A 24,808-nucleotide genomic window follows, 5' to 3' on the forward strand; every position below is an offset into this window, starting at 1 on the left:
AGGGCTTTTAATTTTTTATGTTTTTTAATGGATTTTTGGTGGAGTTGTGTAAGAGAGTAACTCCATGTCTTGCTTAAAACACAGTCCTGCGAGAGACTATTTTCCCCTTTTGTCAACGGCTTAATATAAAGGTGTTTTTTTGTCTATTATCACCACAAACTCTTATTATAGTAATAGACTATTTAGACTAACAAGAGGCAGTTGCTCCCAGGTGTTTCAGTACTTCTGCATAATGGTGAAACACTTCAGTATCCCTTTGTCCAGTGGCAGTGGCAGCTAACCAAATGAGTATGCTTGAATGCTGTAGTCATGTAAACCTATTGGAAAAGAGATTGTTGCCACAACCTATGATAAGGTTTCTCTGCAAGGAGACTGCAAGGAGACTTAAGGAAATTTTGGGCTTTAGACATACTGAAATTATTCACAAATAGATTTCCTGAGAGTGAACAGTGCTAAGCTGAAAAGCAGATTTCACTTTAATTTATAAATGAAAATTCTTCAATTTACCTGACATGCCATTTTCATACAAAAAATTAGACTTATAACCCATTTTAAAAAGCAGCTGAGTATTCCGCCCTAAAGTAACACCTTTTGCAGGAGGGAAGAAACAGGTATTAGAGTTAAAGCAGTGATGACTACATTTGCCAGAGCAGGACAGCTGCTGCAGCAGTGAGGGACTAAGGGAGTAATACAGCTTCCAACACCTGTCAGGGAGCTTGATCTAAATAGGACATTGTAAGTACAGCTGAGTAATCTGAAATCTTACAAAATTGTGTATAATGCTGTATTTCATTTGTATGTGCTTGTATACATTTCCGTGTTGTGTGCATGATTTAATTTTTATAAAAGCTAACAGCAGTTGACAGATTTTTGTGGAGGTGCAAGAACAGCCACATGCTGTTTGGTTAATCCTTTCCTTTCCAGTATTTTTCTTTTCTTGTGCATCTTTAGGGACCATGTAAGTAGACATTTGCTGTGCCTAATAAGGGCAGGTGTTTAAGAAGTTATCTCCAAATATTTGAGCAGTTTTCCATTGCTAATTATAATTAATTTATGGTAGATCTTAATCCCTGTCAGGACAGGGCATTTTCTTATTTGGGGAACTCTGAAACAGTAGCCAGGACAATCAGATTTGGGGGCTAAGACAACTGGTAGGCACGTCAATGTCATTTAATACAAACAGTCTGTTGCTTGTTGGTTTTGGTCCAGAAACTCATCCATCTCCCCCTTAAACCACCAGCAAACTCCGTATTACACGCCAATAGAATTTGTCTGGAAGTGGGTCAATTGGGTTTGTTCTGCATCAGTCAGGGTTCCTCGAATTGCTCCGGAAAAAAGCTGGAATCCCTGGTAGTCCTTATGCTTGATATGAGTGGAGGTGTTGTTGGACGTAAAGATTAAGCAGCTTGTATAGGTATCCCTGGGAAATAAAACTTCAAGGATGTCTCAGAAATAACAATACTCAGCAGCAGATATTGTTAATGTGAATCCACCTTTTCTCATTTTCTGTTTATGTGTTTCTGCTGTGCTTTCAGTCACTTGGTGCTTCTCAGGCACGTGTTTCTGCTCTCCAGAAAACTCCATCTAAAAAAACCAGAGCTGTTCTTGTGCTTAGTCACAGATCTCACCACGGAACTTTTCTTATCCCCTACCCTGGTGGGGCTTGAGCGTCTCTCGCAAAGCATAAAAAAGCCGCAGCAAACAGATGCGGTCCAGAGGAGCCCAGCTGGCCTGACTCCCCCTTCCCATGCTTGGGAATGGAGAAAGGGAAGGTCTGTCACTGTTGCAGCCAGGTGCCTTTAAAAAAAATACCCAAAATTCTTAAGGGCACACGAATTCTTAAAGCAGCATCGAAAGTTACCTTTCTGGAAAGGGGACACCCGAATCTTTTGAAGCTCTCTGCTTGCAAGCAGAGAGAGAAACAAACATCAATGGTGCTTTCACTAACAGGCCCTTGGCCAGCGCCTCTAAGCGCCGCACCTCCGCGTTAGTTATGTAATTACCGAGTCCTCCCCGGGGGCGGAGCGGCCTTGGCCATGGCCGTTCCCCCTTCCTCCGCCGCCGCCCCTCGCGGAGCGCTCCCGCCGGCCATGGGCGAGTGCCGGGGGCCGGCGGCGCTGCAGGAGGCGGCGGGCCCGGAGCGGGTAAGGCCGGGCGGGACGGGGAGCGGGGCCGGCCCGGGCGGAGGCTCCGAGAGCGGCGCGGCGGCGGCAGCGCAGCCCTGCCCGGCCGGGCCCCGCGGCCTCTCTGCCCGGCCGGGAGCTGCGCAGCCCCCCACTCCGGGCCGGGCCGGGCCGGGCCGCCCCGGGGGTCCCCGGGCATCGGGGACCTGCTGCTTCGGACGGCCCTGGAAAGAGCACGGGCCCGTCCCCCCGCGCCCTTGTCCCGCCCGGGCTCGGCAGGGCCGGACCGCTCGGGCGCCGCGGCCCCGGGGAGCGCTGGCAGCACCTGCGGGGGACGCGGGCCTTCGAGCGGAGGCCGCGGGCTGCTCGGCACCGGGGCTGGGCAGAGCCGCCCGTGCCGCCCGCGGGCTCTGCACCTGCCGGCGCCGGGAGGGTAGAGCTCGTCGTCTCTGTCCCGAGCTGCCGTGGAGGCGGGTGTGGGTGATGTTCCTGGCTTCCCAGGCCCCGTCGAGCTGGAAAGTCTGCCCCTGGAAGGCGTCTGAGCTACCTTCTGGTGTTTCCCCAGTATAACCGTGCTAAGCCAGGCTGAGGTGTTTGAGGAGAAAGGATCATCAAGGCAGGGAAACCCGCGTGGTCTTCCTGAACCCTTGTGTCTCATCAGTACTCAAGTATCCAAAACCAGGTGTGCCATTTTAAATGCAAGTGTAAGAAACCCCTTAGTGTGTCTCCCTGAACAGTGCTGTACCCACAGTGGAGTGCGTGGTAGTCCTGTGATGCCCTCAAGCATGTGGAACCGGCAGGTGTTGTGCTCCTCACGCGCTGTGCAGTGCAAGCCATCTCTCCCAGGAATGCTGATGGTCTTCCCAGTCTCCCTGCTGGCACGGCCTGTGCTGCCCAGGGCTGGCCTGGATGCTTTGCGAGCTCGTGGGATGCACGTGCAGCCCCTTACTAGGGTGTGTGAGGGTTCACGGCCACATACCATTGAGGATATGTTCCACATTGCAGTGCTGGCTCTGCCAGCAACTTTAGCTTTTTCCCTGGCTACAGCTGATGTGGGGCATGTGGTTCTTGCACACGTAGCCCAGCAGCTGTAGCTGTGGGGTGATGGTTGTATGCGTATATATATGTTTCCTAGTTCGCTGAATTTGAAATTAATAGAAGGTGTTTCAGTGCCCCTAAACAGCCTTTGTTGTCTATTTGGTTTATTTTTGTTACCAGAAGAGCTTGGCTCTCACAGTTGCAGAGTAACTGGGATATGATGACTGGAGTATATCCAGCAAAGGGCTGATGTTTAAGAAATTGCAGCATCTGTCGTACAAAGAGAGGCTGTGAGTGCTGGGACTGTTCAGCCTGGAGAAGACTCCAGGGGATTTTGTGAGTGTGTGAAAATACCTAGTGGGGGGAATAAAGGAGACAGAGCCAGGCCCTCTCAGTGGTGCCCCGTGGTGGGACTAGGGGTATGGTCACACACTGAAGTACAAGAGGTTGCATTTGCATGTAAGAAAGCACTTGTTTTTTCTGAAGGTGGTCAGATGCTGGCCCAGGTTTCTCACAGAGGTTGTGTAGTCTCCATCCTTGGAGATACTCAAGCCTCATCTGGATGCAGCCCTGGGCAGCCTGCTCTGGTTGACCCTGCTGGAGCAAGGGTTGGCCTGTGCCCGCCAGCTTCAGCTCTTTTATGTATTTGGGTCATGTTATCTGAACAGAAGGAAGCATGTACATGTTATAGACTCGGTGCCCTTTGTCATAATGGTGAGTGTTGACTGTTTTATGCACCATCCTAGCATTAAGAAAAAGATCTGGGGTGTGGACTGAAGGTGGTGTTGACCTAGTGACTTTTACCTTCTCCTGCCCCTCACATTCCAGCCAGTGCCCCTGGATCCAGGAAGGCAACGCAGGGAATGCATTATGCTCATTCAGCACAAGGCGGTGACTGCTCAGAAGCCTCAGCAGTGATCAGAGTGTGCCATGCACTTGAAACTAAGTTAGAGAAGATGGGATTGTCTTGTAACCACTTGCTGCCTGCCTGCCTGACAGTTTAGAGCCTGTGAAAGGCTCCTTTCCCAGCAGCCTACCCATGAAACTCCTTTGCCTCCCTGAAGGTGATAAGGGAAGTGGGATATAGGTTGAGCAAGAGGTTCCAGTGTGGTGTAGTCTCTGTTACGGACTTTTCCTTTTTTAAAGTTAAAAAACCCCAAATAACCAAAACCATCTATTTAACAAAATACTGGTACAGTTTTTAAAACCACAGTCCAGTCAATCTCACCTGAATCCCTGGACAGATGATGGGATGACTCATCCTGCAGTCCGTCCCTAAGCACATGGTTGATGAGACAGTCATCAGGAGTAGTCACTGTGGATTCACCAAAAGGATCTCATGCTTAACCAATCTGTTTTCCTTCTGTGATGGGACAATTGGCTGAATAGACAACGGAGAGCAGTGGATTTTGTCTGCATGGGCTTTAGCCAGGCTTTTGCCAGTGTCTGCCATGGTACCCTCATAGACAAACTCAGAAAGTGTGAGCTGGATGAGTGGATGGTGAGGTGGATTGAGCACTGGCTGAATGGCAGAGCTTGAAGGATTGTGGTCAGCATCACAGGATCTAGTTTCAGGCTTGTCACTGGTTGTGTCCCCCAGGGTTCAGTCCTGGGCCCAGTATTAACTTATCCATCAGTGACTTGGATGAAGGGGCAGATGCCTCCTCAGCAAGTTCATTGATGGCACAAAGCCAGGAGGAGCAGCCAATACCCCAGAGGGCTGTGCAACCCTTCAGAAGGACCTGGGCAGGCTGGAGAGGTGGGCAGAGGAATTGTCTGAAATTCAGCAAGGACAAATGCAGGTCCTGCACCTGAGGAGGAATAACCCTGGGGACGAGTACGGGATGGGGGTGACCTGTTGGAAAGCAGCTCTGTGGAGAAGGACCCGGGGGTCCTGGAGGACAACAAGCTGTCCATGAGCCAGCAGTGGCTGGGCTAACAGTGAAGACTTTTGCAGTGTTTCCATTTTCAAGGATGTCAGCTGGTGCAGAGGCAGATGGAGTTGTTGGTTGGTTGCCAGGCCCTGAGAAGCTGTGTGCTAAGACAAGGTGCTGAACCTGCCAACCCCAAATTCTCCCAATTCCAGTGAGGTATTGTAATCATATCTATGTCCTGGGAACTAAAAACAGTCTTCAACTCTCATGGCCTTCAGCAGAGACTCTGCAAGATAATGCTGGGAAATCTGTCTCATGTAATTGAGTAATGTTTTAAAATAGAATAAAGTGGTAGAATCGTAACCCAGAATGTGCTTCAGTGGTGTTTTCACTGGGCATCTGAGGTATCTATGCCAGTTACACAATGTGCATATATGTTTGGGGTTTGTTTTTTAAAATGTGAATGGCATTATTTGTTTGAGAATAGTTTCCAAATTGAAGTAAAGGAATGCTTTTTATTATGTGAGTAGTACAAGCAGGCTGGGTAGGGAAAGGACTTTGTTACCTCCAGGAAGGTAGAAACAATGTTCAAAACCTTCAGCTCCCCTTCTGTGCTGTATTATATGTAACACCTTGTATACTGCCTGTGGTTACTTATCCTCTACAGCAGTGTAAGTGGGATCTTGGAACCAACCCAGAAAGTTGTCCTGCTGGCTGAACTTCTGATCAGTTTGAGTCACCAGCCCTTCTGCAGAGGTTGCAGCGTGCTGTCCTGACAGCTCCTCACAGCAGTTGTTTCTAGTAGTGACATGTCTGCAGGGATGCAGGGATTGATGCTGGGAGCAGATGTCCCCAGCCAGAGGTGAGGTGAAGGCCCTGCTCAGAGTGCCCCTCTGCTACTTTTCACTGGCCTGTTTCCTAAATGTCAGCTGTCCCCACCTCCCCAGCATGGCTGGGCTGGAACTCTCTGAGGAAGAGCTGTGCACAGATGTCTTCTGGGAGCCCACACTGAAGGATCAGTGTGGAGATGGGTGACTCCAGGCTGAGGGTTTCCTGCTGCCAGCTGCTGGGAAGAAGCACATTAACTTCATACCAACACTCAAGGGAGGGGCTCCAGAGCAGCTTCCAGACCTGCTCTGTTGTGTGGGTTGCCCTCACAGGTTGCACACACAAACCTCCATGCTGACACTTGCTGTGGCACAGGGCTGTCCTTTGTCAATTGGGATTAGTTGCCTCGATGTCATGGCTTTCTTAAGGCAGTCCATCCAAATCCTAATGGCTGAATGTAAAGCCAATGGCTGGGAGGTGGCAGGGCAGTGAGCCTGGTGGAGCTGTGCTGTTGAAGGCTGCAGCACCGTGCCCTGACCTCACACAAATCTCCCTGTGTGTGGTACCACAGTGGCTGATGTCTCCCAGGGCAGATTTCCCCCCTGTGCTGCAGAAGGCTTTGTCTTTGGCACACAGGTGTCAAGCGCTTCCTGGCGCCGGCACAGCTGGGAGGGGCGGTCGGGGTGAGCTGTGCTGGGTAGAGCCAGGCAGGCAGGCAGGCAGTGCTGCCAGGAGCACAGATGGAGGGCGAGGGGACATCTACCCCAGGGGGCAGGGTGAGTGTCTGTATGACACAGGTGGACTTAAAACCACACGTTTGGGATAGTGTGAAGAGGAGGAATAAATAGTGGTAACTTTAAGCAGAACTGTGCTTTATTTTCAGAGCTCATCGAGTGCTGCTGAAAATGGCTCCAACCTTGATGAAGAGCCTCTACTCAGAAAAAATCACCGCCGGTTTGTCATCTTCCCCATCCAGTACCCGGACATATGGAAAATGTATAAGCAGGCTCAGGCCTCCTTTTGGACAGCAGAAGAGGTGAGTCTTGGGCCAGTGGGTTGGCAAAAGGCAGTCAGACCACCGGGGGTCGTTTCCTAGTTCTGCTGCTGGCTTCTGTGTTGCAAAGGTTGGAGTTAATTTCATCAAACAATAGGTGCCAGCACCAAAGCAGAACTCTATCAGCAGTGGAAAGCAAGCTGCTTCCACAGGGTGATTCAGCAGAGCTGTTTTAGGTGCTTAGTTTAGGAAGAGGTGGAATTGTGTCCTGGGGTGCTTCTCTGGTTATAGAGAAATCCTAAGTCAAATTGCACTGATTTGTGGTCAGATAGTTGCAGGTTCAGAGACCACAGCATGGTAGGAGCTAATTCCTTGCCCATGTAAGATGCTCTGGGAAATTTCATGCTGTTCCTTAATATTAGGTACCTAAATTTCCAGACAGACAGTGGTAATCAGGGACACTTGCTAAAAATGCATTTAGCTGACTCCTGGTTGCCCTGCTGAGGTTCTTGCCCGATGTTACAGTGCAAGCTCTTAAGTTCTTCCCCAAGGTTGATGGTTAGCTAGACCTGAGCAGTGCTTGCTATGCTTGCAGCACTGCCAGCCTCTGAGCACTGCTCTGCTTTGGAGAGATCACCTGCCAGGGGAGCAGGTTGTTCCAACTCAAACCTTATGTATCCTTTGCTCATTTGTGGGCAGTGGTCTGCAACTGCAGAGGAGTGAGATGAAAGCACTGGCAGGCTCTAAATAGACCAGAAAGCATCATGGGATGATGAGGAGATGAGGAGCAGCTGTTTATGGAGATGGTATTTCATTGCCTGCCTGGGCAGCTTGCTGCCCTGTTGCAGCAGATCTTCATTTAAACCATTAAAGAAAAAGCATTTGAACTCCTGCCTTACCAGCATTTCCCTTTTACCATGTTACTGGTTCCTTCTTACTCCATCCTACCATCTGTGGGTCCTCTGCATTTTTCACATCTGACTCTACTTTAGTGCTGTTTCGGTTCAGAAATCCTACAAACAAACAAAAATGGCCCATGTGAAGGAAGCTGTGGTTTTCTCTCATAGCTGGGGTTTGGTCTGATAGACAAGAGCAGTTGCACAGCATTTGCTCTGTAACATACTTTGACAACATGGAGGCTGAACCCCTGCCAAAGGCAGAAGTCCCCTCAGTCCATCTTTTGACAGGCATGGGTATAGCTTTCTTGGGGTATCAGCCTTTATTTCAAGTAAAGTTTAAGTGTCTCAGAATGAGCTCTGGGTACTGGTGCATGTTCATACTTGTGGCAAAAAGATACTAAGGCTTTTCAAAGTCTCATTTATTTATTCAATAGACACTGATTTTTATTCCGAATTACAAAAGTGTAAACTGTGAAACAAGTACATGATGTTACTGTTGCAGAGAGAGGCAGTAGTACTACAGTGTCTCTGTTGTCTTTTGCAGTCACAAGTATTTAAATTCCCCACATGTAAAGATTTGAAAGCAAATGCCAAAACTCTGCCTCAGTCACTTGACTGGCCTGCCTGTTTTTACAGAATGACAAATGCGGAAGGACAATAATGTTTTCCTTTTTTGTTTTCATTAGGTTGATTTGTCAAAGGACCTTCCTCACTGGAACAAGCTGAAAGCAGATGAAAAATACTTTATCTCTCACGTTCTGGCATTTTTTGCAGCCAGTGATGGAATTGTAAATGAAAACCTGGTGAGAAATACTTACAGAGGACTTGAATACTTTTTCATGTTATTGTCTTATTAACTTTCCATATTGGCTTTTTCACATTAATTCATAGGTTTAATAAATGTGTGCTTTTTTTCTTTTCTTTCTGTCTCACCTTTGTCAAGTGGAACAAACAGCTTTTTCATCTGGGAACAGTGTTTGAGTTAAATTGGGTCAGCTGTGGTCATCAGGGCTCCAAATCACATCACATCACTGGGGGACAACAAATGCCCAGTTTAATTCTCAAATGTTTGAATGTTTATAACGTAGTATGTATGTGCCTATATTGCATGAATGTGCCTTATGTCATGCTGTTTATATTTTTAATGATAAACAAAAAGTCTGAGGCTTTGTTCAGTACTAAGTGTTTGGTATTGCATTATTTTGCTATTCTTTTCCTGTGTTTGTGTGCTCTCTTGTTTCAGCTCTTAGATGGATTTACTTCTAGCTAGGTTGCTTTATTTTCCTCTCCACCACGGCTATCCTATTGATGTCCGTGAACAAATAGGACCAAACTGCTCCCATCCTGTCTCTGTAGCAGCGATTTGTTCTCACTCCTGTTGAGCTCAGAGTAGTGTCATGCAGGACTGTTTTACTGTACTCATTGCCATGCTTTCTGGTTTTGGTAGGTGGCACGTTTTAGTCAGGAGGTGCAGATCCCAGAAGCTCGTTGTTTCTATGGCTTTCAGATTCTCATTGAGAATGTTCACTCAGAAATGTACAGCTTGCTCATAGACACCTACATCAAAGATCCCAAGAAAAGGTAAACCTCTGGATGTGTTACAAACCTGTGGGAAATCTGTCACTGAAGCCAGTGCCACTGGTGTAGGGCAGCATGGCAGCTGTCTCCTGTTTCATACTGACTTTCTGGGGGAGGTGAGGAAGGTTCCTTAAAGCTTTCAAGGCCTGCACGTATGACCCCCAAAACAGAGAGGAATATTACTGACCAAGGATTATTGTGGGAGTATCAGAAGGTTAGTTAATGTCTGTTTAAATCTTTTATTGCTGGAAGTGTAGAGTATGTGAAATGTTAAAGGTTAAATGAGCTCCTTGATGTTATTGTGCTCCTACAGTGCTTGCTCTTAAATCAGCAAAGGATCAGCCTGAGGAAATTGAGTGCTCATGATCAAAGTGGTGTTTCTAATACACAGTAATCAATGTATTGCATTCTTTCAGCCTTTTTGTTGTCAGTGCTTTTTAATATGACTTGAACTGCTTAGTTTTGAATGATTGAGTTTACCTTTTTTGTCTGAAGAACTTCCTAGTCCAAATGGTAATACATTTGAAAAGCAGCACTTTCCCTCAGAGACTCCACTATGATAATGGTCAGGCAGAGCTTGCTTTCCCACAGTGGCATCCTGTGTTGGTGATGGTGGGAGGGCTGCAAGGTTTCCTTTCAGGTGTTCAGCATAGGAACAGAGTTTGTGCAGATGGGACTTGTGCAGTTCCTGTTGTGGAGTTGGGCAAGGTGAGGTTTTCCTCTGTGGATAGACTGAAGTAGCTGGCTTCAAGTCTGAGAGAGATTGTGATCTGGTGGGTGAGATCCTGGGATGGGATGTTTGAGTCCGCAGCTTGCCTCCCCTGAGCCCTTGAGGGTGTTGCTTTCTGCACATTTGCCTCCCTCTGTCCTTCCTATCACAGATCGCATTGTGGTTTAACCTGGCAGGCAGCTGACACCACACAGCAGCTCACTCACTGCCTGCCCCTGCCCAGTGGGGTGGGAGGGAATCAGGGAGAAAAGTAAAACTGGTGGTTTGAGGTAAAGGCAGTTGGATAGGATGGAAAAGGAAAATAACAGCAATAATAATTATACAAAATAATATTAATGAATAATAATACCAAACAAGTGATGCCCAATGCAGTTTCTCAGTGCCTGCTGACTGATACCCAGCCAGTTCCCAAGCAGCAGCCCCTAGCCAGCTTTCCCCTAGTTTAAATTCTGAGCGTGATGTTGTATGGAATATCCCTTTGGCCACTTGGAGTCTGCTGTCCTGGCTGTGTCCCCTCCCAGCTTTCCTGTTCCCCCAGCCTGCTCGCTGGTGGGATGCAGTTAGGAGCTGCAGAGTCCTTGGCTTCATGTAAACACTGCTTAGCAACAACTAAAACATCAGTATGTTTTCAACATAGTTCTCATTCTAAATAGAAAACACAGCACTGTACAAAAAACTAGGAAGAAAATGAACTCTATCCCAGACAAAAGCAGGACAGATCATCACCTCTTTGGGGTGGGAATGGTCTCTGACTTGGGTTAGTTTGGAGCCTTGCATAACGGGATCCTCTGTCTGGTGGAGCTGGAAGGGACAACCAGGGCAGATTTACATAAATCACTATTTTGATGTTTTGTTTCTTTCTTCTGTAGGGATTTCTTATTTAATGCTATTGAAACAATGCCTTGTGTTAAGAAGAAAGCAGACTGGGCTCTGAAGTGGATTGAAGACCAAGAATCCACTTTCGGTGTGTAGCTTTTTAAAAACTTGTTTCTATTGCATATCACAAACTGACCTTCTGTGAGTAAGCTGCACCCCTGGAACATGAAATGAAATTCTCCACAGATGTAGTAACTTCTGGGTCTCTGGTTTAACTAAGGAACTAGAGTTAACATATGGTGAGCTTGTATGTTTTTATCTTCAGCTAAAGAAATAAAGTAATGGCAGTGCCCCCTGAAATCATATTATGGAAGATGCTGTGTCTTTTTTTTTTTTTTTTTGTCTTTATACTGAATAACCCTGTTTCCTCAGTTTTTATTTGTAGATCTTATATTCTAGTCTTTATTATTTCTTCTAGTTGGTTCTTATTTTGCACTCAGTGTTCAGAACTGGGCTGCTGAAGTCTTGCAAGTCTAGGTATTTTCTGTGTTCATGTTCCTGTAGAGAAATCCATGGGGTTTTTTTGTAACTGAGGCATGACTGAGCCTGGACAAAAAAGATTCAAGAACCTTGTATTTCTGGTGTTTCTGGTTTGCTGCTGGGACCAGGTTTCTAGTTTTTGTATCTCATTTCAGTGCTGGGACAGTGGCTCAGCTTCCATCAGCATGGTGCAGGGTGTCCTTTGCAGTGTTCTGCATTCTTACAGGCTTTCAAGGGTTTGCTGCAGCCGAAATGCATAATGGGTGCACTCTGGTGATTTTTTTTTTTTTAAGCAAACATCCTCTATATTTTGAGAAAGTGTAGGTGATTGAGAGATTCAGCCTTGGTTATTTTGGTGAACAAAATAAATCTGAACGTCATTCTTTTGCAGCATCTGTTCACAGCTCTTGTTTGAGAGAGGTTCTTTTTTGTAGCTGTACATTGTTCTGTCCTGGAGCTCCCACTGCCTCCCTGGTCTGGCTTTGCTTGCTGTGTGTGGAGCCCCTTCATCATCCCTTTGTTTGGCTCCCAGCAGTGTGGGGTGTGCCAGGAATCAGAAGGTTCCCTAACTCAAGAAGCAGTGTACCCCCTGCTCCCTGCCCCCAAACTTTGTGCATTTTATCCAGATACATAATCAGTCTCCTGCTTCATTAAATCTATATTTTATAAGCAGCCTTTCTCCATTCCTCTGTAGAAGTAACCTATGAGATTTTTAGTGCTGCCAGAAAAATTCTTTGCTTAATCATTTCTATGATACTTATAAGTTGGTATTGCTCTCTGTGCTTTTTCCTTAATTTGAATTTCTTCTGGTGAGCCAGCAGTTGGCATTTGTATCTCATAGAAGAAGTGGGACACCTTAGGTTATTTTTTAAACAAAATTGTGTGAAGTTCTTATTGGGAAAAGGCACCAGAACTTAAAGCCAAAGCTCTTCATGTTAGAACATACACAATGAGGCTGTGAAGTTGTTTGAAGTAGTGTACATGGAATGATGTGGCTTCACTAGTCAGATGGTCTTGTAGTCTGAAGAAGTACATTCATGTAGAGAACAGGGGCCAATAATGCCTTGCTTTCCTTGGATTAAAGGTGGGATAACACAAATAGTTATTTGTGTCTTGACTTACGTTCTGTAGTCTTTCACTCTTGTAAGAATATAGTTTTATGTAGATTCCCAACAAGAGGAAATTGTGGTGTAGGGTTTTTTGTTTAATTTATAGGAGATTGGCCCTTTTCTCAATTTTGGCTGTCAGTTACACAGCCTCCTCCTTTCAGGAGAAAGAGATAGTGGAGTACTAATGTCTTGGCCACATTGGACAATTACATTCTTTTGCTTCTGACCTGTTTCAGTGGGTGCCCTGGTTCTTCAGTTCTGATGGGGTTGCCTATGGCTGAGTGCTGTGGGGTGTGTAGACCCTCTGTGCATCAGGATCTGCTGATGGGTGTGGATAAAGACAGCATCTGGTTCTGCACAGGGGTCTTCTCCTCTCCAGCATCACTCTATCTGATGCAGATGGTGCATCTTGCTGATGTGCAATACAGCAGTTTGTGTCTAATGAAAAATGTGTTATGTTAAACAGGTGAGAGAGTGGTTGCCTTTGCTGCAGTGGAAGGCATCTTCTTTTCGGGTTCCTTTGCTGCTATATTTTGGCTGAAGAAGAGGGGCCTGATGCCTGGATTGACTTTCTCCAATGAACTTATTAGCAGAGATGAGGTAATGTGGCATGTCCTACACACTGTTTGGGAAGGAAAGTGAGTTTCCAGGGGAAGGGTAGAATTATATTCATGAAGAACCCATAGTCTTGACAGGAGAAGGGGAAAGAAACAGACTCTACCAATAATTATAGAATCATAGAATCATTTAGATTGGAAAAGACCTTTAAGATCACCAAATCAAACTGTTTACCTGCCACTGCCAAGTCCACCCCTAGACGATGCCCCTAAGTGCCACATTCACGTCTTTTAAATACCTTCAGGAATAGTGACTCAACCACTTCCCTGGACAGACTATTCGAATGCTTGACAGCAATTTCCATGAAGTTTTTTTGTAATATCCAATCTAATCCCCTGCTTGATGCAGCTTGAGGCTATTTCCTCTTGTTCTGTTGCTTGGGAGAAGAGACTGACCCACACCTCACTACAGCCTCTCTCAGGTAGTTTCAGGGAGCTCAGGTCTTCCCTGAGCCTCCTTTTCTCCAGCCTAAACACCCCTATCTCCCTCAGCCAGTCCTTACGAGACTGGTGCTCCAGACCCTGCACTAGCTTTGTTGCCCTTCCCTGGACATGCTGCAGCACCTCAGTGTCCTTCTTGTGGTGAGGGGCTTAAAACTGAGTGCAGCATTCAAGTTATGACCTCACCAGTACTGAGTACAGGGGGACAGTCACTGCCCTGGTCCTTTGGCTATGCTGTTCCTGACACAAGGCAGGATGGCCGTGGCCTTCTTGGTCACCTGGGCACACACTGGCTCATGTTCAGCTGCTCTCCACCAGCACCCCCAGGTCCTTCTCTGCTGGGTTGCTTTCCAGCCACTCTACCCAAGTCTGTGGCACTGCATGGGGTTGTTGTGGCACAAGTGCAGGACCTGGTGATTGGCCTTGTGGGACCTCATCCCATTGTCTTCAGTCGTCTGATCCAGCCTCTCCAGATCCCTCTGCCTTCCTGGCCTCCAGCAGATCAACATTCCTACCAAACATAACATAACTGAGCAGTGGAGAACACTGCCTGTGGCCAGCCACCAACTGGATTTAATTCTCACCACTTTTTTTGGGCTGGCCATCCAGCCAGTTTTATACCCAGCAAACAGCGGTGATGAACTTAAAGCCTGGGTGCTGCTGGGCCCCTCAGCAGAAATACCTGTTTTTAAAGGGACTAAATATAAATGCTGGTGTCCCAGTTGTGATTTAACCCCTGCCAGCAATCAACCCCCATGGAACCACTCTTTCAGTTCCCCACCAGCAGGATCAGGGAGAGAATTGGAAGGGTAAAAGCTAGAAAACTTGTGGGTTGATATGAAGGAAGTTTAATAGGGAAGCCAAAAGTCACACACACAAGCAAATCAGAGCAAGGGATTAATTCACTGTTTTCCCATGGGCAGGCAGGTGTTCAGCCATCTCCAGGGGAGCAGGGCCCCATCAAGGGCAACAGTGACTTGGGAAGGCGAATGGCATTTCTCCAAACATCCCCCTTCTTCCTTCTTTCCCCCACTTTATATACTGAATGTCACATGGTCTGGAATATCCCTTTGGTGAGTTTGGGTCACCTGTCCCAGCTTAGGACAGGTGTTGAGTCTCCTCCCAACCTCCCATGCAGCCCCAGCTTCCTCACCAGGGGGGCAGTACAGGAAGCAGAAAAGCCCTTGGCTCTGTGTAAGCCCTGCTCAGCCATAGCAAAAACATCTCCATATTATCAACCCCGTGTTCAGCACAAATCCAAAACACAAGCAGACCCATACTGTACTTGAAGAACACCAACCCTACCCCAAAACAGCCCACCAGCCGAAACCAGCACACCAATGTATATGGTATTATCAAAAAGATTGATTTTTTTGGATTGAAGGGGATGTTTGTTTTTCTGTACTGTGAAGGAAAGCCAAGGCCCAGCTGCTCAAGGAGTGGGGTGGAATTTCATGGTCCCCAGCTGCAGGGGGGTCTGACTGGAGCAAGGACACTGTCAGTGTGTGCCTCTGAGACTTGCTGTGTCTTAGCTGCTTCAGGCAGGTTCAGGTGGGCTCCAGATACCACTCCCCACCTGCTCCTGGGTGTGAGTCCCAGAGCTTGCAGACAGTTGCCTGCGTCCATCCCCAAGGCAGCTGTGGCAGGTTGCTGCAGAAGCAGCAGATACCACTCCTCTCCATGGTCTTGTGTTGCTCCAGAGCTATAGAATCTTCTGGGAGGGGGCAACTACAGATCTCCCTTTGAGGAGAGTGCTTCTTAACTTAAGATGCAAGTGTCTGAGGGGCTGCATGTCAGCACACCAAGTATGACTGACCGTGTGCTTATAAGTGCCCCTTTTTTTCACTGCTTCCGTCCTTTCTTTTTCCTTGCTCCCTGCAAGTTGGCAGCTGTTGTTTATGGCTGGGGACTGTGCATGGCACTACTTAGATCACTGTCGGCACTGAAAAAGTAGAAAGACCAGTTTTGTATGCAGTATAAGCATGCTAGTGGTTGTAACTTAGCCAAGTTGGTCTTAATGTGTGAAGAGCTTTTTTATGATGGAAGTAATTTTCATGGGTTAGATAAATTGCTCTGAAATGAGACATCTTATGATGCATCTTTAAAAGACACTTTTGAAGAAAGTGATATGATGAGTAAGGAAAAACAAATAGTTCTTCAGCCTTCATCTTCCTTGTGTGTTCTGTGAGTCATCATGAACTGATCATTTGAGTGAGGCAGGATTTGTTTGTTACAAGGATCACTTGCAAGTGAGTGAATGTAACTACTCTTCAGAGTGGAGCACCAAAAGGCTCAAGTTTTCTTGAGCTCTGCTGGCATAATTCCAACTGCAGTGCTGTTACAAAAGTTTAAGCTTGGTGCACAGAGCACCTGCATTGAAACCCAGTGGCAGTAAAAAGAATCCACAATGGAAAACTACAAACTGTTTTTTGATGCACCTGGACAGATAAATGATTAACGCTCAGTGTGTTTTTGAGCTGCTGGCTCTGTTCCCAGGCTGTTCTTGAACTGGTGCATCTCTGATACTTAAAGGTGCAAAGCTGGTGGGGGCACTAGTCAGCAGAGCACACCAGTTCATGGGAGAAGTCAGGCATGTCCTGCATCCTGCTGGTGATGTTGCCCTGGATAACACCATAGGAGGCCTTGCAGCAGGCAGCGATCACTGGAGGGGGAGATATTTCCCAAATTATCTTATTTCAGAGCTGTTTCATGACCTTAATCATAAGGATTTTATAGCTTTTCCAAAAAGGTTTTCACAGAATTGTTAGGGTTGGAAGTGTCCTCTGGAAATCATCTGGTTCAGCCACCCTGCCAAGCAAGGTCACCTGGAGCAGGTGACACAGGAAAGTGTCCAGGTGGGTTTGGAATGTCTCCAGAGAGGGACATTCTACAACCTCCCTGGGCAGCCTGTTCCAGTGGTGTGTCACACTTGATGTAAAGAAGTTCTTCCTCAAGTTGAGGTGAAACTTCTTGTGTTTTAGTTTACAGCCATTGCTCCTCATCTTATCACTGGCCACCACTGAAAAGAGTCTGGCACCATCCTCTTGGCACCTACCTGTCCTGGCTTCAGCCAAAGACAGGGTTAATTTTTTGCAGTAGCTGTGAGGGAGTAGAGCCTGGAGGGTTGTGGGCATGGCTAAGACCCTAATGTTATTGGATACCATTTCAGGTCATTGACGGGGTGGGGAAAAGGGATTCCCTCTCTTGCTTTTGAGAAGAAGGGTGTTCCTTCCAGTGGGGAAAAAATGTAAGAGGGAAGAGCAGGTGGGTATTTGTCATGAGTTTTCCATGTAAATAGCTTCTTTGTCTTACATACTTTGTTGTTTATATTGCTGTTGCTGTTGTTTTGTTATTGTTTTTTCCAGTAAGTTGTTCTTACCCATCCCATGATTTTCACCTTTTGTGCCTCCATCCGAAGAGCAGGAAAGGGCAAGGAGAAGCCAGGGTTGTCTTGGTGAGGGCAGGGAGCAAGCAATGGGCATCTGGTTTGGGGCACTCTGGTGGAGGCACTGATCTGGGGAAGTACCATTCCTAAACCATGACACCATCTCTGAGATAATTATATGCATTAATGAGATCCCCTCTCAGTATTCTCTTCTTCAGACTAAACAGGCCCAGCTCCTGCAGTCTCTTTTCATAAAAAAGATGCTCCAGACCCTTCATCATTTTTGTGACCTTTGGTGGACTCTCTCCAGTAGCTCCTTGTCTCTTTTGTACTCAGGATCCCAGAACTGGACACAGCAGTCCAGATGTGACCTCACCAGGGATGGGCAGAGGGAGAGGATCCCCTCCCTTGGCCTGCTGGCCACACTATTCCCAATGCACCCTGAGATACCCTTGGCCCTTCTGGTCACAAGGGCACTGCTGGCTCAGTCAACTTGCTACCCACTGAGACTCCCAGGTCTTTTGCAGCAGAACAGCTCTCTAGTAGGTGAGCCCCCAGGTTTTGTTTTGACCCTTGTTAATGATAATATGGGATTGTCTTGTAGCTCATAGAGTCTGCCAAATTCTTTCTGATTGGTTTTCACTCTGGATGTGCCCTCTTGGTGTTTATTGGCTGTAATCACAACCTTGCAGTTGAGAGGAGAGATGGTAGCACAGTGCTCCTTTAGTCTGGCAGTGGTGGGTATGGCTGAAGCCAGACCATCAAGCTGTACCCAGGCAAGACAAAGAGAAGCTGAGGCGCCTCTTGGAGCAGCTCTCTGGGGTTGCTTGTCTCCTGATGTGTTCTTACCTTGGTGGGAGACTTTTCTGGAAGTCCTGCAAAGGAGCACAGTTTACTGGGGTCTGTGTAGGATAGCTAGGTGAAATGAGAAGGGGAGTTTAGCTGGGGCAGAGATGATTTGTTAATTTTTGGTTTGGTGGCTTCAGTCTGATTCTGCCTTTCTGAAAATGCTGTTGGGAGAAGCAAGGGAGGAAATCCTACTGAAAGAATTTAAATCAAGTATCTCAAAGCAAAAAGCAGGTAAACAGCCTGTTTTAACTCACAAGTAGTTCTGTAGGTCTTGATATAGAAGACTTTCAGCAAAATCATCCCTGACAGGAGGAAGAGACCTGCACGGCTCTGTGTAGGATCACTCAAAGTAGAACAGCCCTCAGAAAAGTTTTACCTGAGGAACATGTATGCTGAACATTATTTTGGCATAGGTGGCATGTGTTAGATTTGTTACTGGATTGTAAACTACAAGTCCACACTACATGTGATAACATAAAGACTTTCATAAAAGCAGGAGGCTGGGAAACTTCAATCCAGATGAGACTGCCTGAAAATAAGAGTGAACTACGTGGAAGAGGGGAAAACTGACTGTTTTTTTCATTGTTCTCTTATTTCAGGGTCTACACTGTGATTTTGCTTGTCTAATGTTCCATTATTTAGTGAACAGACCATCAGAAGAGCGAGTCCGTGAGATCATCGTTAATGCTGTAGAAATTGAGCAGGTAATCCTGGCTATGACAACACTGTGGGCAGCACAGGCCCAGTCTGAGGTGTGAAAATAAACAAATTAACTTCTAACTTCTGTGATTCCATGTTTGATACTTGGCTCAGGCTTGATCCCTGATTCATTATATCATTTTTTCCCTCTTCCTTGATGGTGACAGTAAGAGTCAGAGACTTTCTGTTTCAGTACTCAAGCAACTGGATGGAGGTGAAGCTGGCAGCTGGTCTTTTCCTTAATGACAGAAAGAATGAAAAGCTGTCTTATTTGATATTGAATAGAATAGTTCCAGTTGGAAGGGACCTACAATAATCATCTAGTCCAACTGCAACTGTCTCTTAGAGAGGAGTTTGTCTACATCTGTCCTTTCAGGACCTTTGTCTCTCCCAATTGCAGTCGCATCTCTGCTTGTCCTCAGGAGAAAGCAGGGTCTGTTCTGGCCATGAGTATCATGCTGTCTTCTTGGCTTTTCCTGAGGTTGATGTCAGGTTCTTTCATGTGAAATGCTACCCTTCCGCAGACACGACTTTCTGCATGGCTGAGTGTTTGGCAGGATTTTAGTTTAGTTTTCTTTCCTGTTGTCATCTGACGACTGTGATGATGACAAATGCTCCTGCTTTGTTTCACAACACTGACAGGTATGCATTGGTGCCTAAAGATACACCTGACTGGGTCCAGCACTCATATATATCACTGCCCTCTGATCTGTCATTCTGTGGTGGCTGGAAGCCAGGAAAACTGGTGATTTCTTGATCTATCCCTGCTCCCACTAGTATGGTCTGTAGAGTTATTGAAGTTGGAGCTTAATCTTACACTGAAGCTTATGCTGGGGGGTTGGAGAAAGGCAGATTAGAGGGGCAGTGATAAAAATCTTATGCCTTTTCCAGAGTAACAGGCTAAAAATAAAGAAAGATACAAACAGTTACCGAAAGCAGAAGATACTTGTTGAATTTAGTAATGCAAGTTATTTATTCAGACAACTTCCTGGGGAGCCTGGAAAATCACAAAGTATGTTACGGTGAAACACAGGTGTCTTCTCTCTTTTTCTTCTTAAATTTCATTTCTCTAAATGTCATCTGTATTTTAACTTCTAGGAGTTTCTAACTGAGGCATTACCTGTGGGTCTGATTGGAATGAATTGCACCTTGATGAAACAATACATTGAATTTGTTGCAGACCGGCTACTAATGGAGCTTGGGTTCTCAAAGGTAAGAGATGCAATTGCCCCAAATGCTGGCCTGCCAGTGCAGCCCAGGAGAGCTGTCAGCACAAAGCACTCCCTTGTCATGCAGGTCATATTTAGCACATGGACTTCCTGTGAGTGACAGCTGAAACCACAGCATTCATACCTGTGCTTCACTGTAAAAGGGCAAGAACAGTTTAGGCCTTTGTTTCCCTTCAGCTGCTCAGCAGGTTTGTAGTGGGAAATGTAAGCTGTGCTCAGATGCTGCACTGCTTGAAGAATAAAAAGCACCTTGCACAAGTGAACTTCACCATGGACCAAACTCCTGGGAGTGGCAGTAGTGAATTTGCTTAGATAGGTGTCCATAGATCCTCCAGGATCCTGCAGCCAGAGGTGGTCTAGTTTGAAAGAGTTTGACAGTTTTGTTTGCTGTGGGGTTTTTAAAACATTATTTCCCTGTCAGAATCACCAGTGTGTTTTCCTTCCCCAGGTCTTTCAAGCAGAAAATCCTTTTGATTTCATGGAGAATATTTCTCTGGAAGGAAAAACAAATTTTTTTGAGAAGCGGGTTTCGGAATATCAACGTTTTGCTGTTATGGCAGAAACAATGGACAATGTCTTTACTCTGGATGCAGATTTTTGACAAACTGGCAAATGAATGGTGACTGTTTCCCTCTCCTCATCTCCCTTTATGCTGTGAAGTTGACTTAATTTCCTCTCATGGAAGTCAGAGTCTACTGGGATATTTTTCCTGGGCTTTTGTGTTGTTTGTCAGAAGAATAAATATATTTCTCTCTGTGTCATTTGAAAAAAAAAAGGGAGGGGATCATTTGTAGAAAATTTATATGGCTTTGTAAAAGGATGGCCTTTTTAAGATTCCCTTGACTCATCTGCTGTCAATACTGTCTTTAAAAATGACATGGATGATATAACTTGTTTAAGACTTCAGTAGTGTTTTAAGAAAGCAAACTGCCTATTTACCTCATGTTATGGTATTTAAAAACCAGATGAGGTATCACTCCATGTGAAAACATTGCTATAAATTATTTTTCTTTTTTCTGTTTTCATGTTTATAGATTTGGTCTAGAGTAAAAGCTCTTCTGTTTAGTCCTGTTGCAGATACAGTAATAATTGAATGTGGGAAGACCCTAATGAGGTCTGATCTATAGAATATTATTAAACCCCAGAATTATATGTAATGTCTGCATTAACCTGGGTTCTGCCTGAAAAAATTTTTACTCTGGTTGGAAAACTGATGGGTGGGTATTGGTATGGTAACTTGGTAGGCATTTAATTCAAACCCATGTGATATCTTGTCTTACAGCTGTTACTGAACAGGTTAGTGGACTCTGGTCCTTGAAAAGGCACACCTGTTAACAGTGGAGAAAAACCACATCCTGTAGTTCTTTGGCTTATGCTACCTGTTTTTCCTTGCTTCACTGATCAAGTGCCTTATTAAGCAGTCTGTGGTTGTGTTTGTAATCATCTGGCACTGCAACAACCAGCTCTGGGTGTTGTCCACCTCCCTGTGTCGTGCTGGGTGTTTTGATAGTCTCTCTCCCCTTCTTGGTTGCACTTGTGCATTGAAGGGATGAGAAGACGTCATTCCATTATTCCTCGAGGTGCTGCAAACAGACTACTCAGGCTATAAGGAAGCACCCAATGACATGTGAAGGTACATCAGGTTGCGTGTTTGATGTGAGTCATTGCAACCATTGTCACAGAAGAGCTTCTGAAAGAAGGTATTAAACATTTCAAAAACAAACCCAGAAGTAGTGTGCAGTAGCAGCATCTTACAGAGGACTGTTTGGGTTTTGATTGTGTGCCTGAAAACTGTTTGTAATTTTTGAGACCACACTCAGAATGGAGTGACTGAAGTGTGGCTAACATGCTGCAGTGGGACTTGGGGTGGAAGGAATGCTATTCAGCTGTACCTGGTTTATCTGCAAATAGATGGGCTCTTCCTTTTCCAAGATGAAGTGAGTGTACAAGAGCTAGAAAAAGGGTTCTGCTTTATTAAAGCCAAGCATTTTTCATAATGTTCAGCATTTTGTGAAAGAGCTTTTGTAAGTCTTACTGTTGCAAACATCTTGTGCTGCTTTTGATTTACCTGGCATGAACCAAACTGACAGCCCAAGATTATCAGTGCTGGGGTGGTGTAAGTGTTAGTTCCCTGCCAGCCCAGATTAGCCATAGTCCTGGGTACCTGAGTTCCATGAAACAGGTCCACTGCCTTAGCATTGTTCCTAGTGGAGAACTGTCCCTGCTGTAAAAATAAGCAGCAAATTTGACTCTGGTTTTTCTAAGTCTCTGTAAAAGATCAGGAGGATCTACTGAGCGTGGAAAACAGCATTTTCTTTTCCTAGAGAAGAGCCTGTATCATTTGACATAAGGTACTTGCTTGGAAGAGGGCAGAGGGGAACGTTGAGAATACAGAGAAAAGCTGGAACTGGTGGCCCTCACTAACATCCTGGAACTGCAAGAGAACTGGACTCAGAAGGAAAACCCAGCACTTTTTGGAAATACTGAGTTGATAGGGGAGAAAGTGAAAATAATGTAAATGGGTCTGTTGTTGGAGTAATGGAAGCTATTTGTCACTGAAAGTACTAAATAGCATTTGTTTTGAGTCTTGTGAATTATGATGAGAGTACGGAGAGTGTTCCAATATGAAACTGCAATGTGCTCAGGTTCTGTAAATGTGTATGAGATACCAAAGTCTGGTGCAAAGGCTCCCACTCAATTTGTGTGTAAAATATGTGTGTAGTTGCAATAAAATTTGAGTGTGGGGAAGCCCATGCCTTCATTTACAAGCTACATGCTTCTTTGTGAAACCCAAAGTGATAAAATTGGGATGTGACAGAGTAAGTCAGTATTCGCAGCTTTTGGGTTGTGGGAGAAAGATATGAGTGCTCCATATACTGTCTTGCACTTTTTAGAGCTCTTGACTTGCTCTTTCTTGTTCCTGGAAATAGGTTTTGCAGTCTAGTGAGCAAGCAAGTGGGTTTGGTGTTTGTTTCAGTTTTTTTTTAATTGGGATTTTCTAATTGAGCACAGGGAGAAATCTTTTGGGAGTCTTTAAGATTCAATGAAGAAACATGCCAAAAATGTGTTGTCAGTGGGTGGTGCCTGAGGTATCAAGGGCATCATGCTCTTGGGGAGGGCACCCTGACTGCCTGGGCACAGATCATGGGCTTCAGGCCCTGAGCTGGGGCCAGCCAGGGCTTGCCTGAAGCCAAGCACTGATCACCTGGGTCTGAGCTGGCACAGCTTCACACCTGCTTGTGCATGCGCTCTTGAGGGCTGTCATTTCCAGTTTTGTCCCTGCAGCCCCTTTTTGCCTCCTTGAGACAGGCATGATGTGCAGAAGGTGCCTTCTTCCACCAGTGCTGGGCACCGGGCAGAAACCCACCTCTGAGGACTCTGTGTCTCGCACTGTGGCCATCAAGCTTAAAAAAGCCTGAGGGGTGAGTTCGCGTGGGAGGGAAGGTGTGGAGCATCCCTTCAGGGTACATGGTTTGTGTGGTCTGAGTTGGAATGTGGCTGGTGTTTGTCTTTGCTACAGCCAGTGCGACAGAGAAGGTGATCCCTGCAGGTGTTTGTCTCATGGTGAAGAACATGTCTGCGAGGGTCAGATGAGTAGGAACCTTTCTGGGGCTGCAATAGGAGCTGAGGGTCATGGGAGGAATCCCCCCTTTTAAATTCCAAAGTGGCCTCTTTGGAACTACTCTTTTGGAACTACTTCCAGAGTAGTTCCCATTGTTCCCATTGAAGCAGACATGCTTCCCCGCAAATCCCATGAGCTGTTCATCAGTAGCCACAAGCGGACATTGTGCTCCCAATGCTGTGCTCTGGCTGTGAAACCACTACTGACTGCAGTAGGTCAGTGAGTGTTCCCAGCCCTTGCTGGGAAATAAAGAAAGTGGGTGAAGGCAGGGCAGTTGGCAACCTCTTTCTTAGTGTTTCTGGACTGGTAAGAATTTTGCAGCAGATGAGGATGCTCTGTGTGTGGCAGCACCCTCAGAACTGTAGCCAGCCCCTGGCCAGCTGACACTGTGCTGATCCATTTCTACCACATTTCTTGTCCTTGTCTTTGGATGATGAAAGCTTTGAAAGAGCAAGTGTGGCCTTCCTGCTGGTCACCCAGCCTGCCAGAGGAGCATCTTCCTTCTAGCCTTCCTAAGGGGATGATCTGGGCTGGTTTTTCCTCCTGGTGGAGCCCTTGAGTTAGCAAATATTAATGTTTCTGTCACTGTTATCTAGAGCTCCTTCTGGGAGTCGGTCGCTGGTGATGCTGATGTGTTAATATTTCACATAGCCGAGTTTGTGTTTGCCAGGAGGGTGCTGGTGTGCCTGGGGCCCACTGTCAATGCTGCAGGCCACAGGAATGCTCAGTGCACAGACAGGCTCTGTGCCTGTGTGCACATCTGGCACACGGGGATGTGCACACACACCTCACACACAGCAGAGCTGAGGGGAGAAGCTGTTGGATGTCAGGTTTTAGCAAAGCCCCTCCCTGGAGCAGAAGGGCACTGTAATATTGCCATTAAGAGATGCTTTTCCTGGTTTGCTGGCAGCTGCTGCCTTGCCCTGCTTCCCACGGCCTGGGCACAGATGACAGCAGCAGTACAGCCTGGGCACAGATGGGCAGTGGTCCCATTCCATTGGACATAATCCAGCCCTAGGAACCAGGGCTGCCCTGAGGATAAAACTGTGCTCTGCTAACTTGAGCTAAAGTCTTTTCAGCTTGGAACACAGGTAAATCTCAGGAAGGGCTGGTTTTGGCCGGTGTGGAGCACACATTTCTGCTTTGTACAGTAACTTTGTCATTTGGCTGTTTGAGTGTACTCAGATGAGGAGGCTGGGGAATTCTCTGTTGAATTTTGACCCTTTGAATGAAATAAAAGGATTTGTGAGTGACAGACATGAGATTTCCATGACAGACATGAGACTTCCATGACAGACAGCAGTGCTGCCAACATTGCAGCTTCTTGTGGAGTGCTGCTGACCAGGGGGTCCTGCCCTGCAGATCCTTTTTTACAAATATGCTAGAGTGGCTTACATGGGAAATGTCCTGCTCCTATTGCTTTGACCAGCACCATTC

General features: G+C 46.3%; 1 protein-coding gene across 2 annotated transcripts; it reads left to right on the forward strand.

The window, feature by feature from the left end:
* Positions 1-1,895: 1,895 nt before the first annotated feature.
* RRM2B (ribonucleotide reductase regulatory TP53 inducible subunit M2B) lies at positions 1,896-22,517 on the forward strand. Of its 2 annotated transcripts, none has more exons than XM_066177747.1 (9): positions 1,896-2,144; positions 6,747-6,899; positions 8,443-8,559; positions 9,204-9,337; positions 10,934-11,028; positions 12,996-13,129; positions 18,421-18,525; positions 19,619-19,732; positions 20,198-22,517. In XM_066177747.1, the coding sequence occupies exons 1-9, from the start codon at positions 2,037-2,039 to the stop codon at positions 20,348-20,350; spliced, it is 1,113 nt and encodes a 370-aa protein (XP_066033844.1). In that variant the 5' UTR covers positions 1,896-2,036; the 3' UTR covers positions 20,351-22,517. The 2 variants fall into 2 exon arrangements, with proteins under 2 accessions (XP_066033844.1, XP_066033849.1); XM_066177752.1 differs by lacking the exon at positions 1,896-2,144 and adding an exon at positions 6,491-6,639.
* Positions 22,518-24,808: the final 2,291 nt, after the last annotated feature.

The sequence above is a fragment of the Chamaea fasciata genome, unplaced genomic scaffold, assembly GCF_029207755.1.
Source record: "Chamaea fasciata isolate MVZ Bird 193981 ecotype frontalis unplaced genomic scaffold, bChaFas1.0.hap1 SCAF_1, whole genome shotgun sequence".
In the NCBI taxonomy this organism is placed as follows: Eukaryota; Metazoa; Chordata; class Aves; order Passeriformes; family Sylviidae; genus Chamaea; species Chamaea fasciata.

Bases quoted from the DNA above. Each gene is read 5' to 3' on its own strand.
- RRM2B (XM_066177747.1), top strand. From the start codon at position 2,037: ATGGCCGTTCCCCCTTCCTCCGCCGCCGCCCCTCGCGGAGCGCTCCCG. The intron at 8,560-9,203 runs GTGAGAAATACT...TGGTTTTGGTAG, and splicing joins GAATTGTAAATGAAAACCTG to GTGGCACGTTTTAGTCAGGA. The intron at 13,130-18,420 runs GTAATGTGGCAT...CTCTTATTTCAG, and splicing joins AACTTATTAGCAGAGATGAG to GGTCTACACTGTGATTTTGC.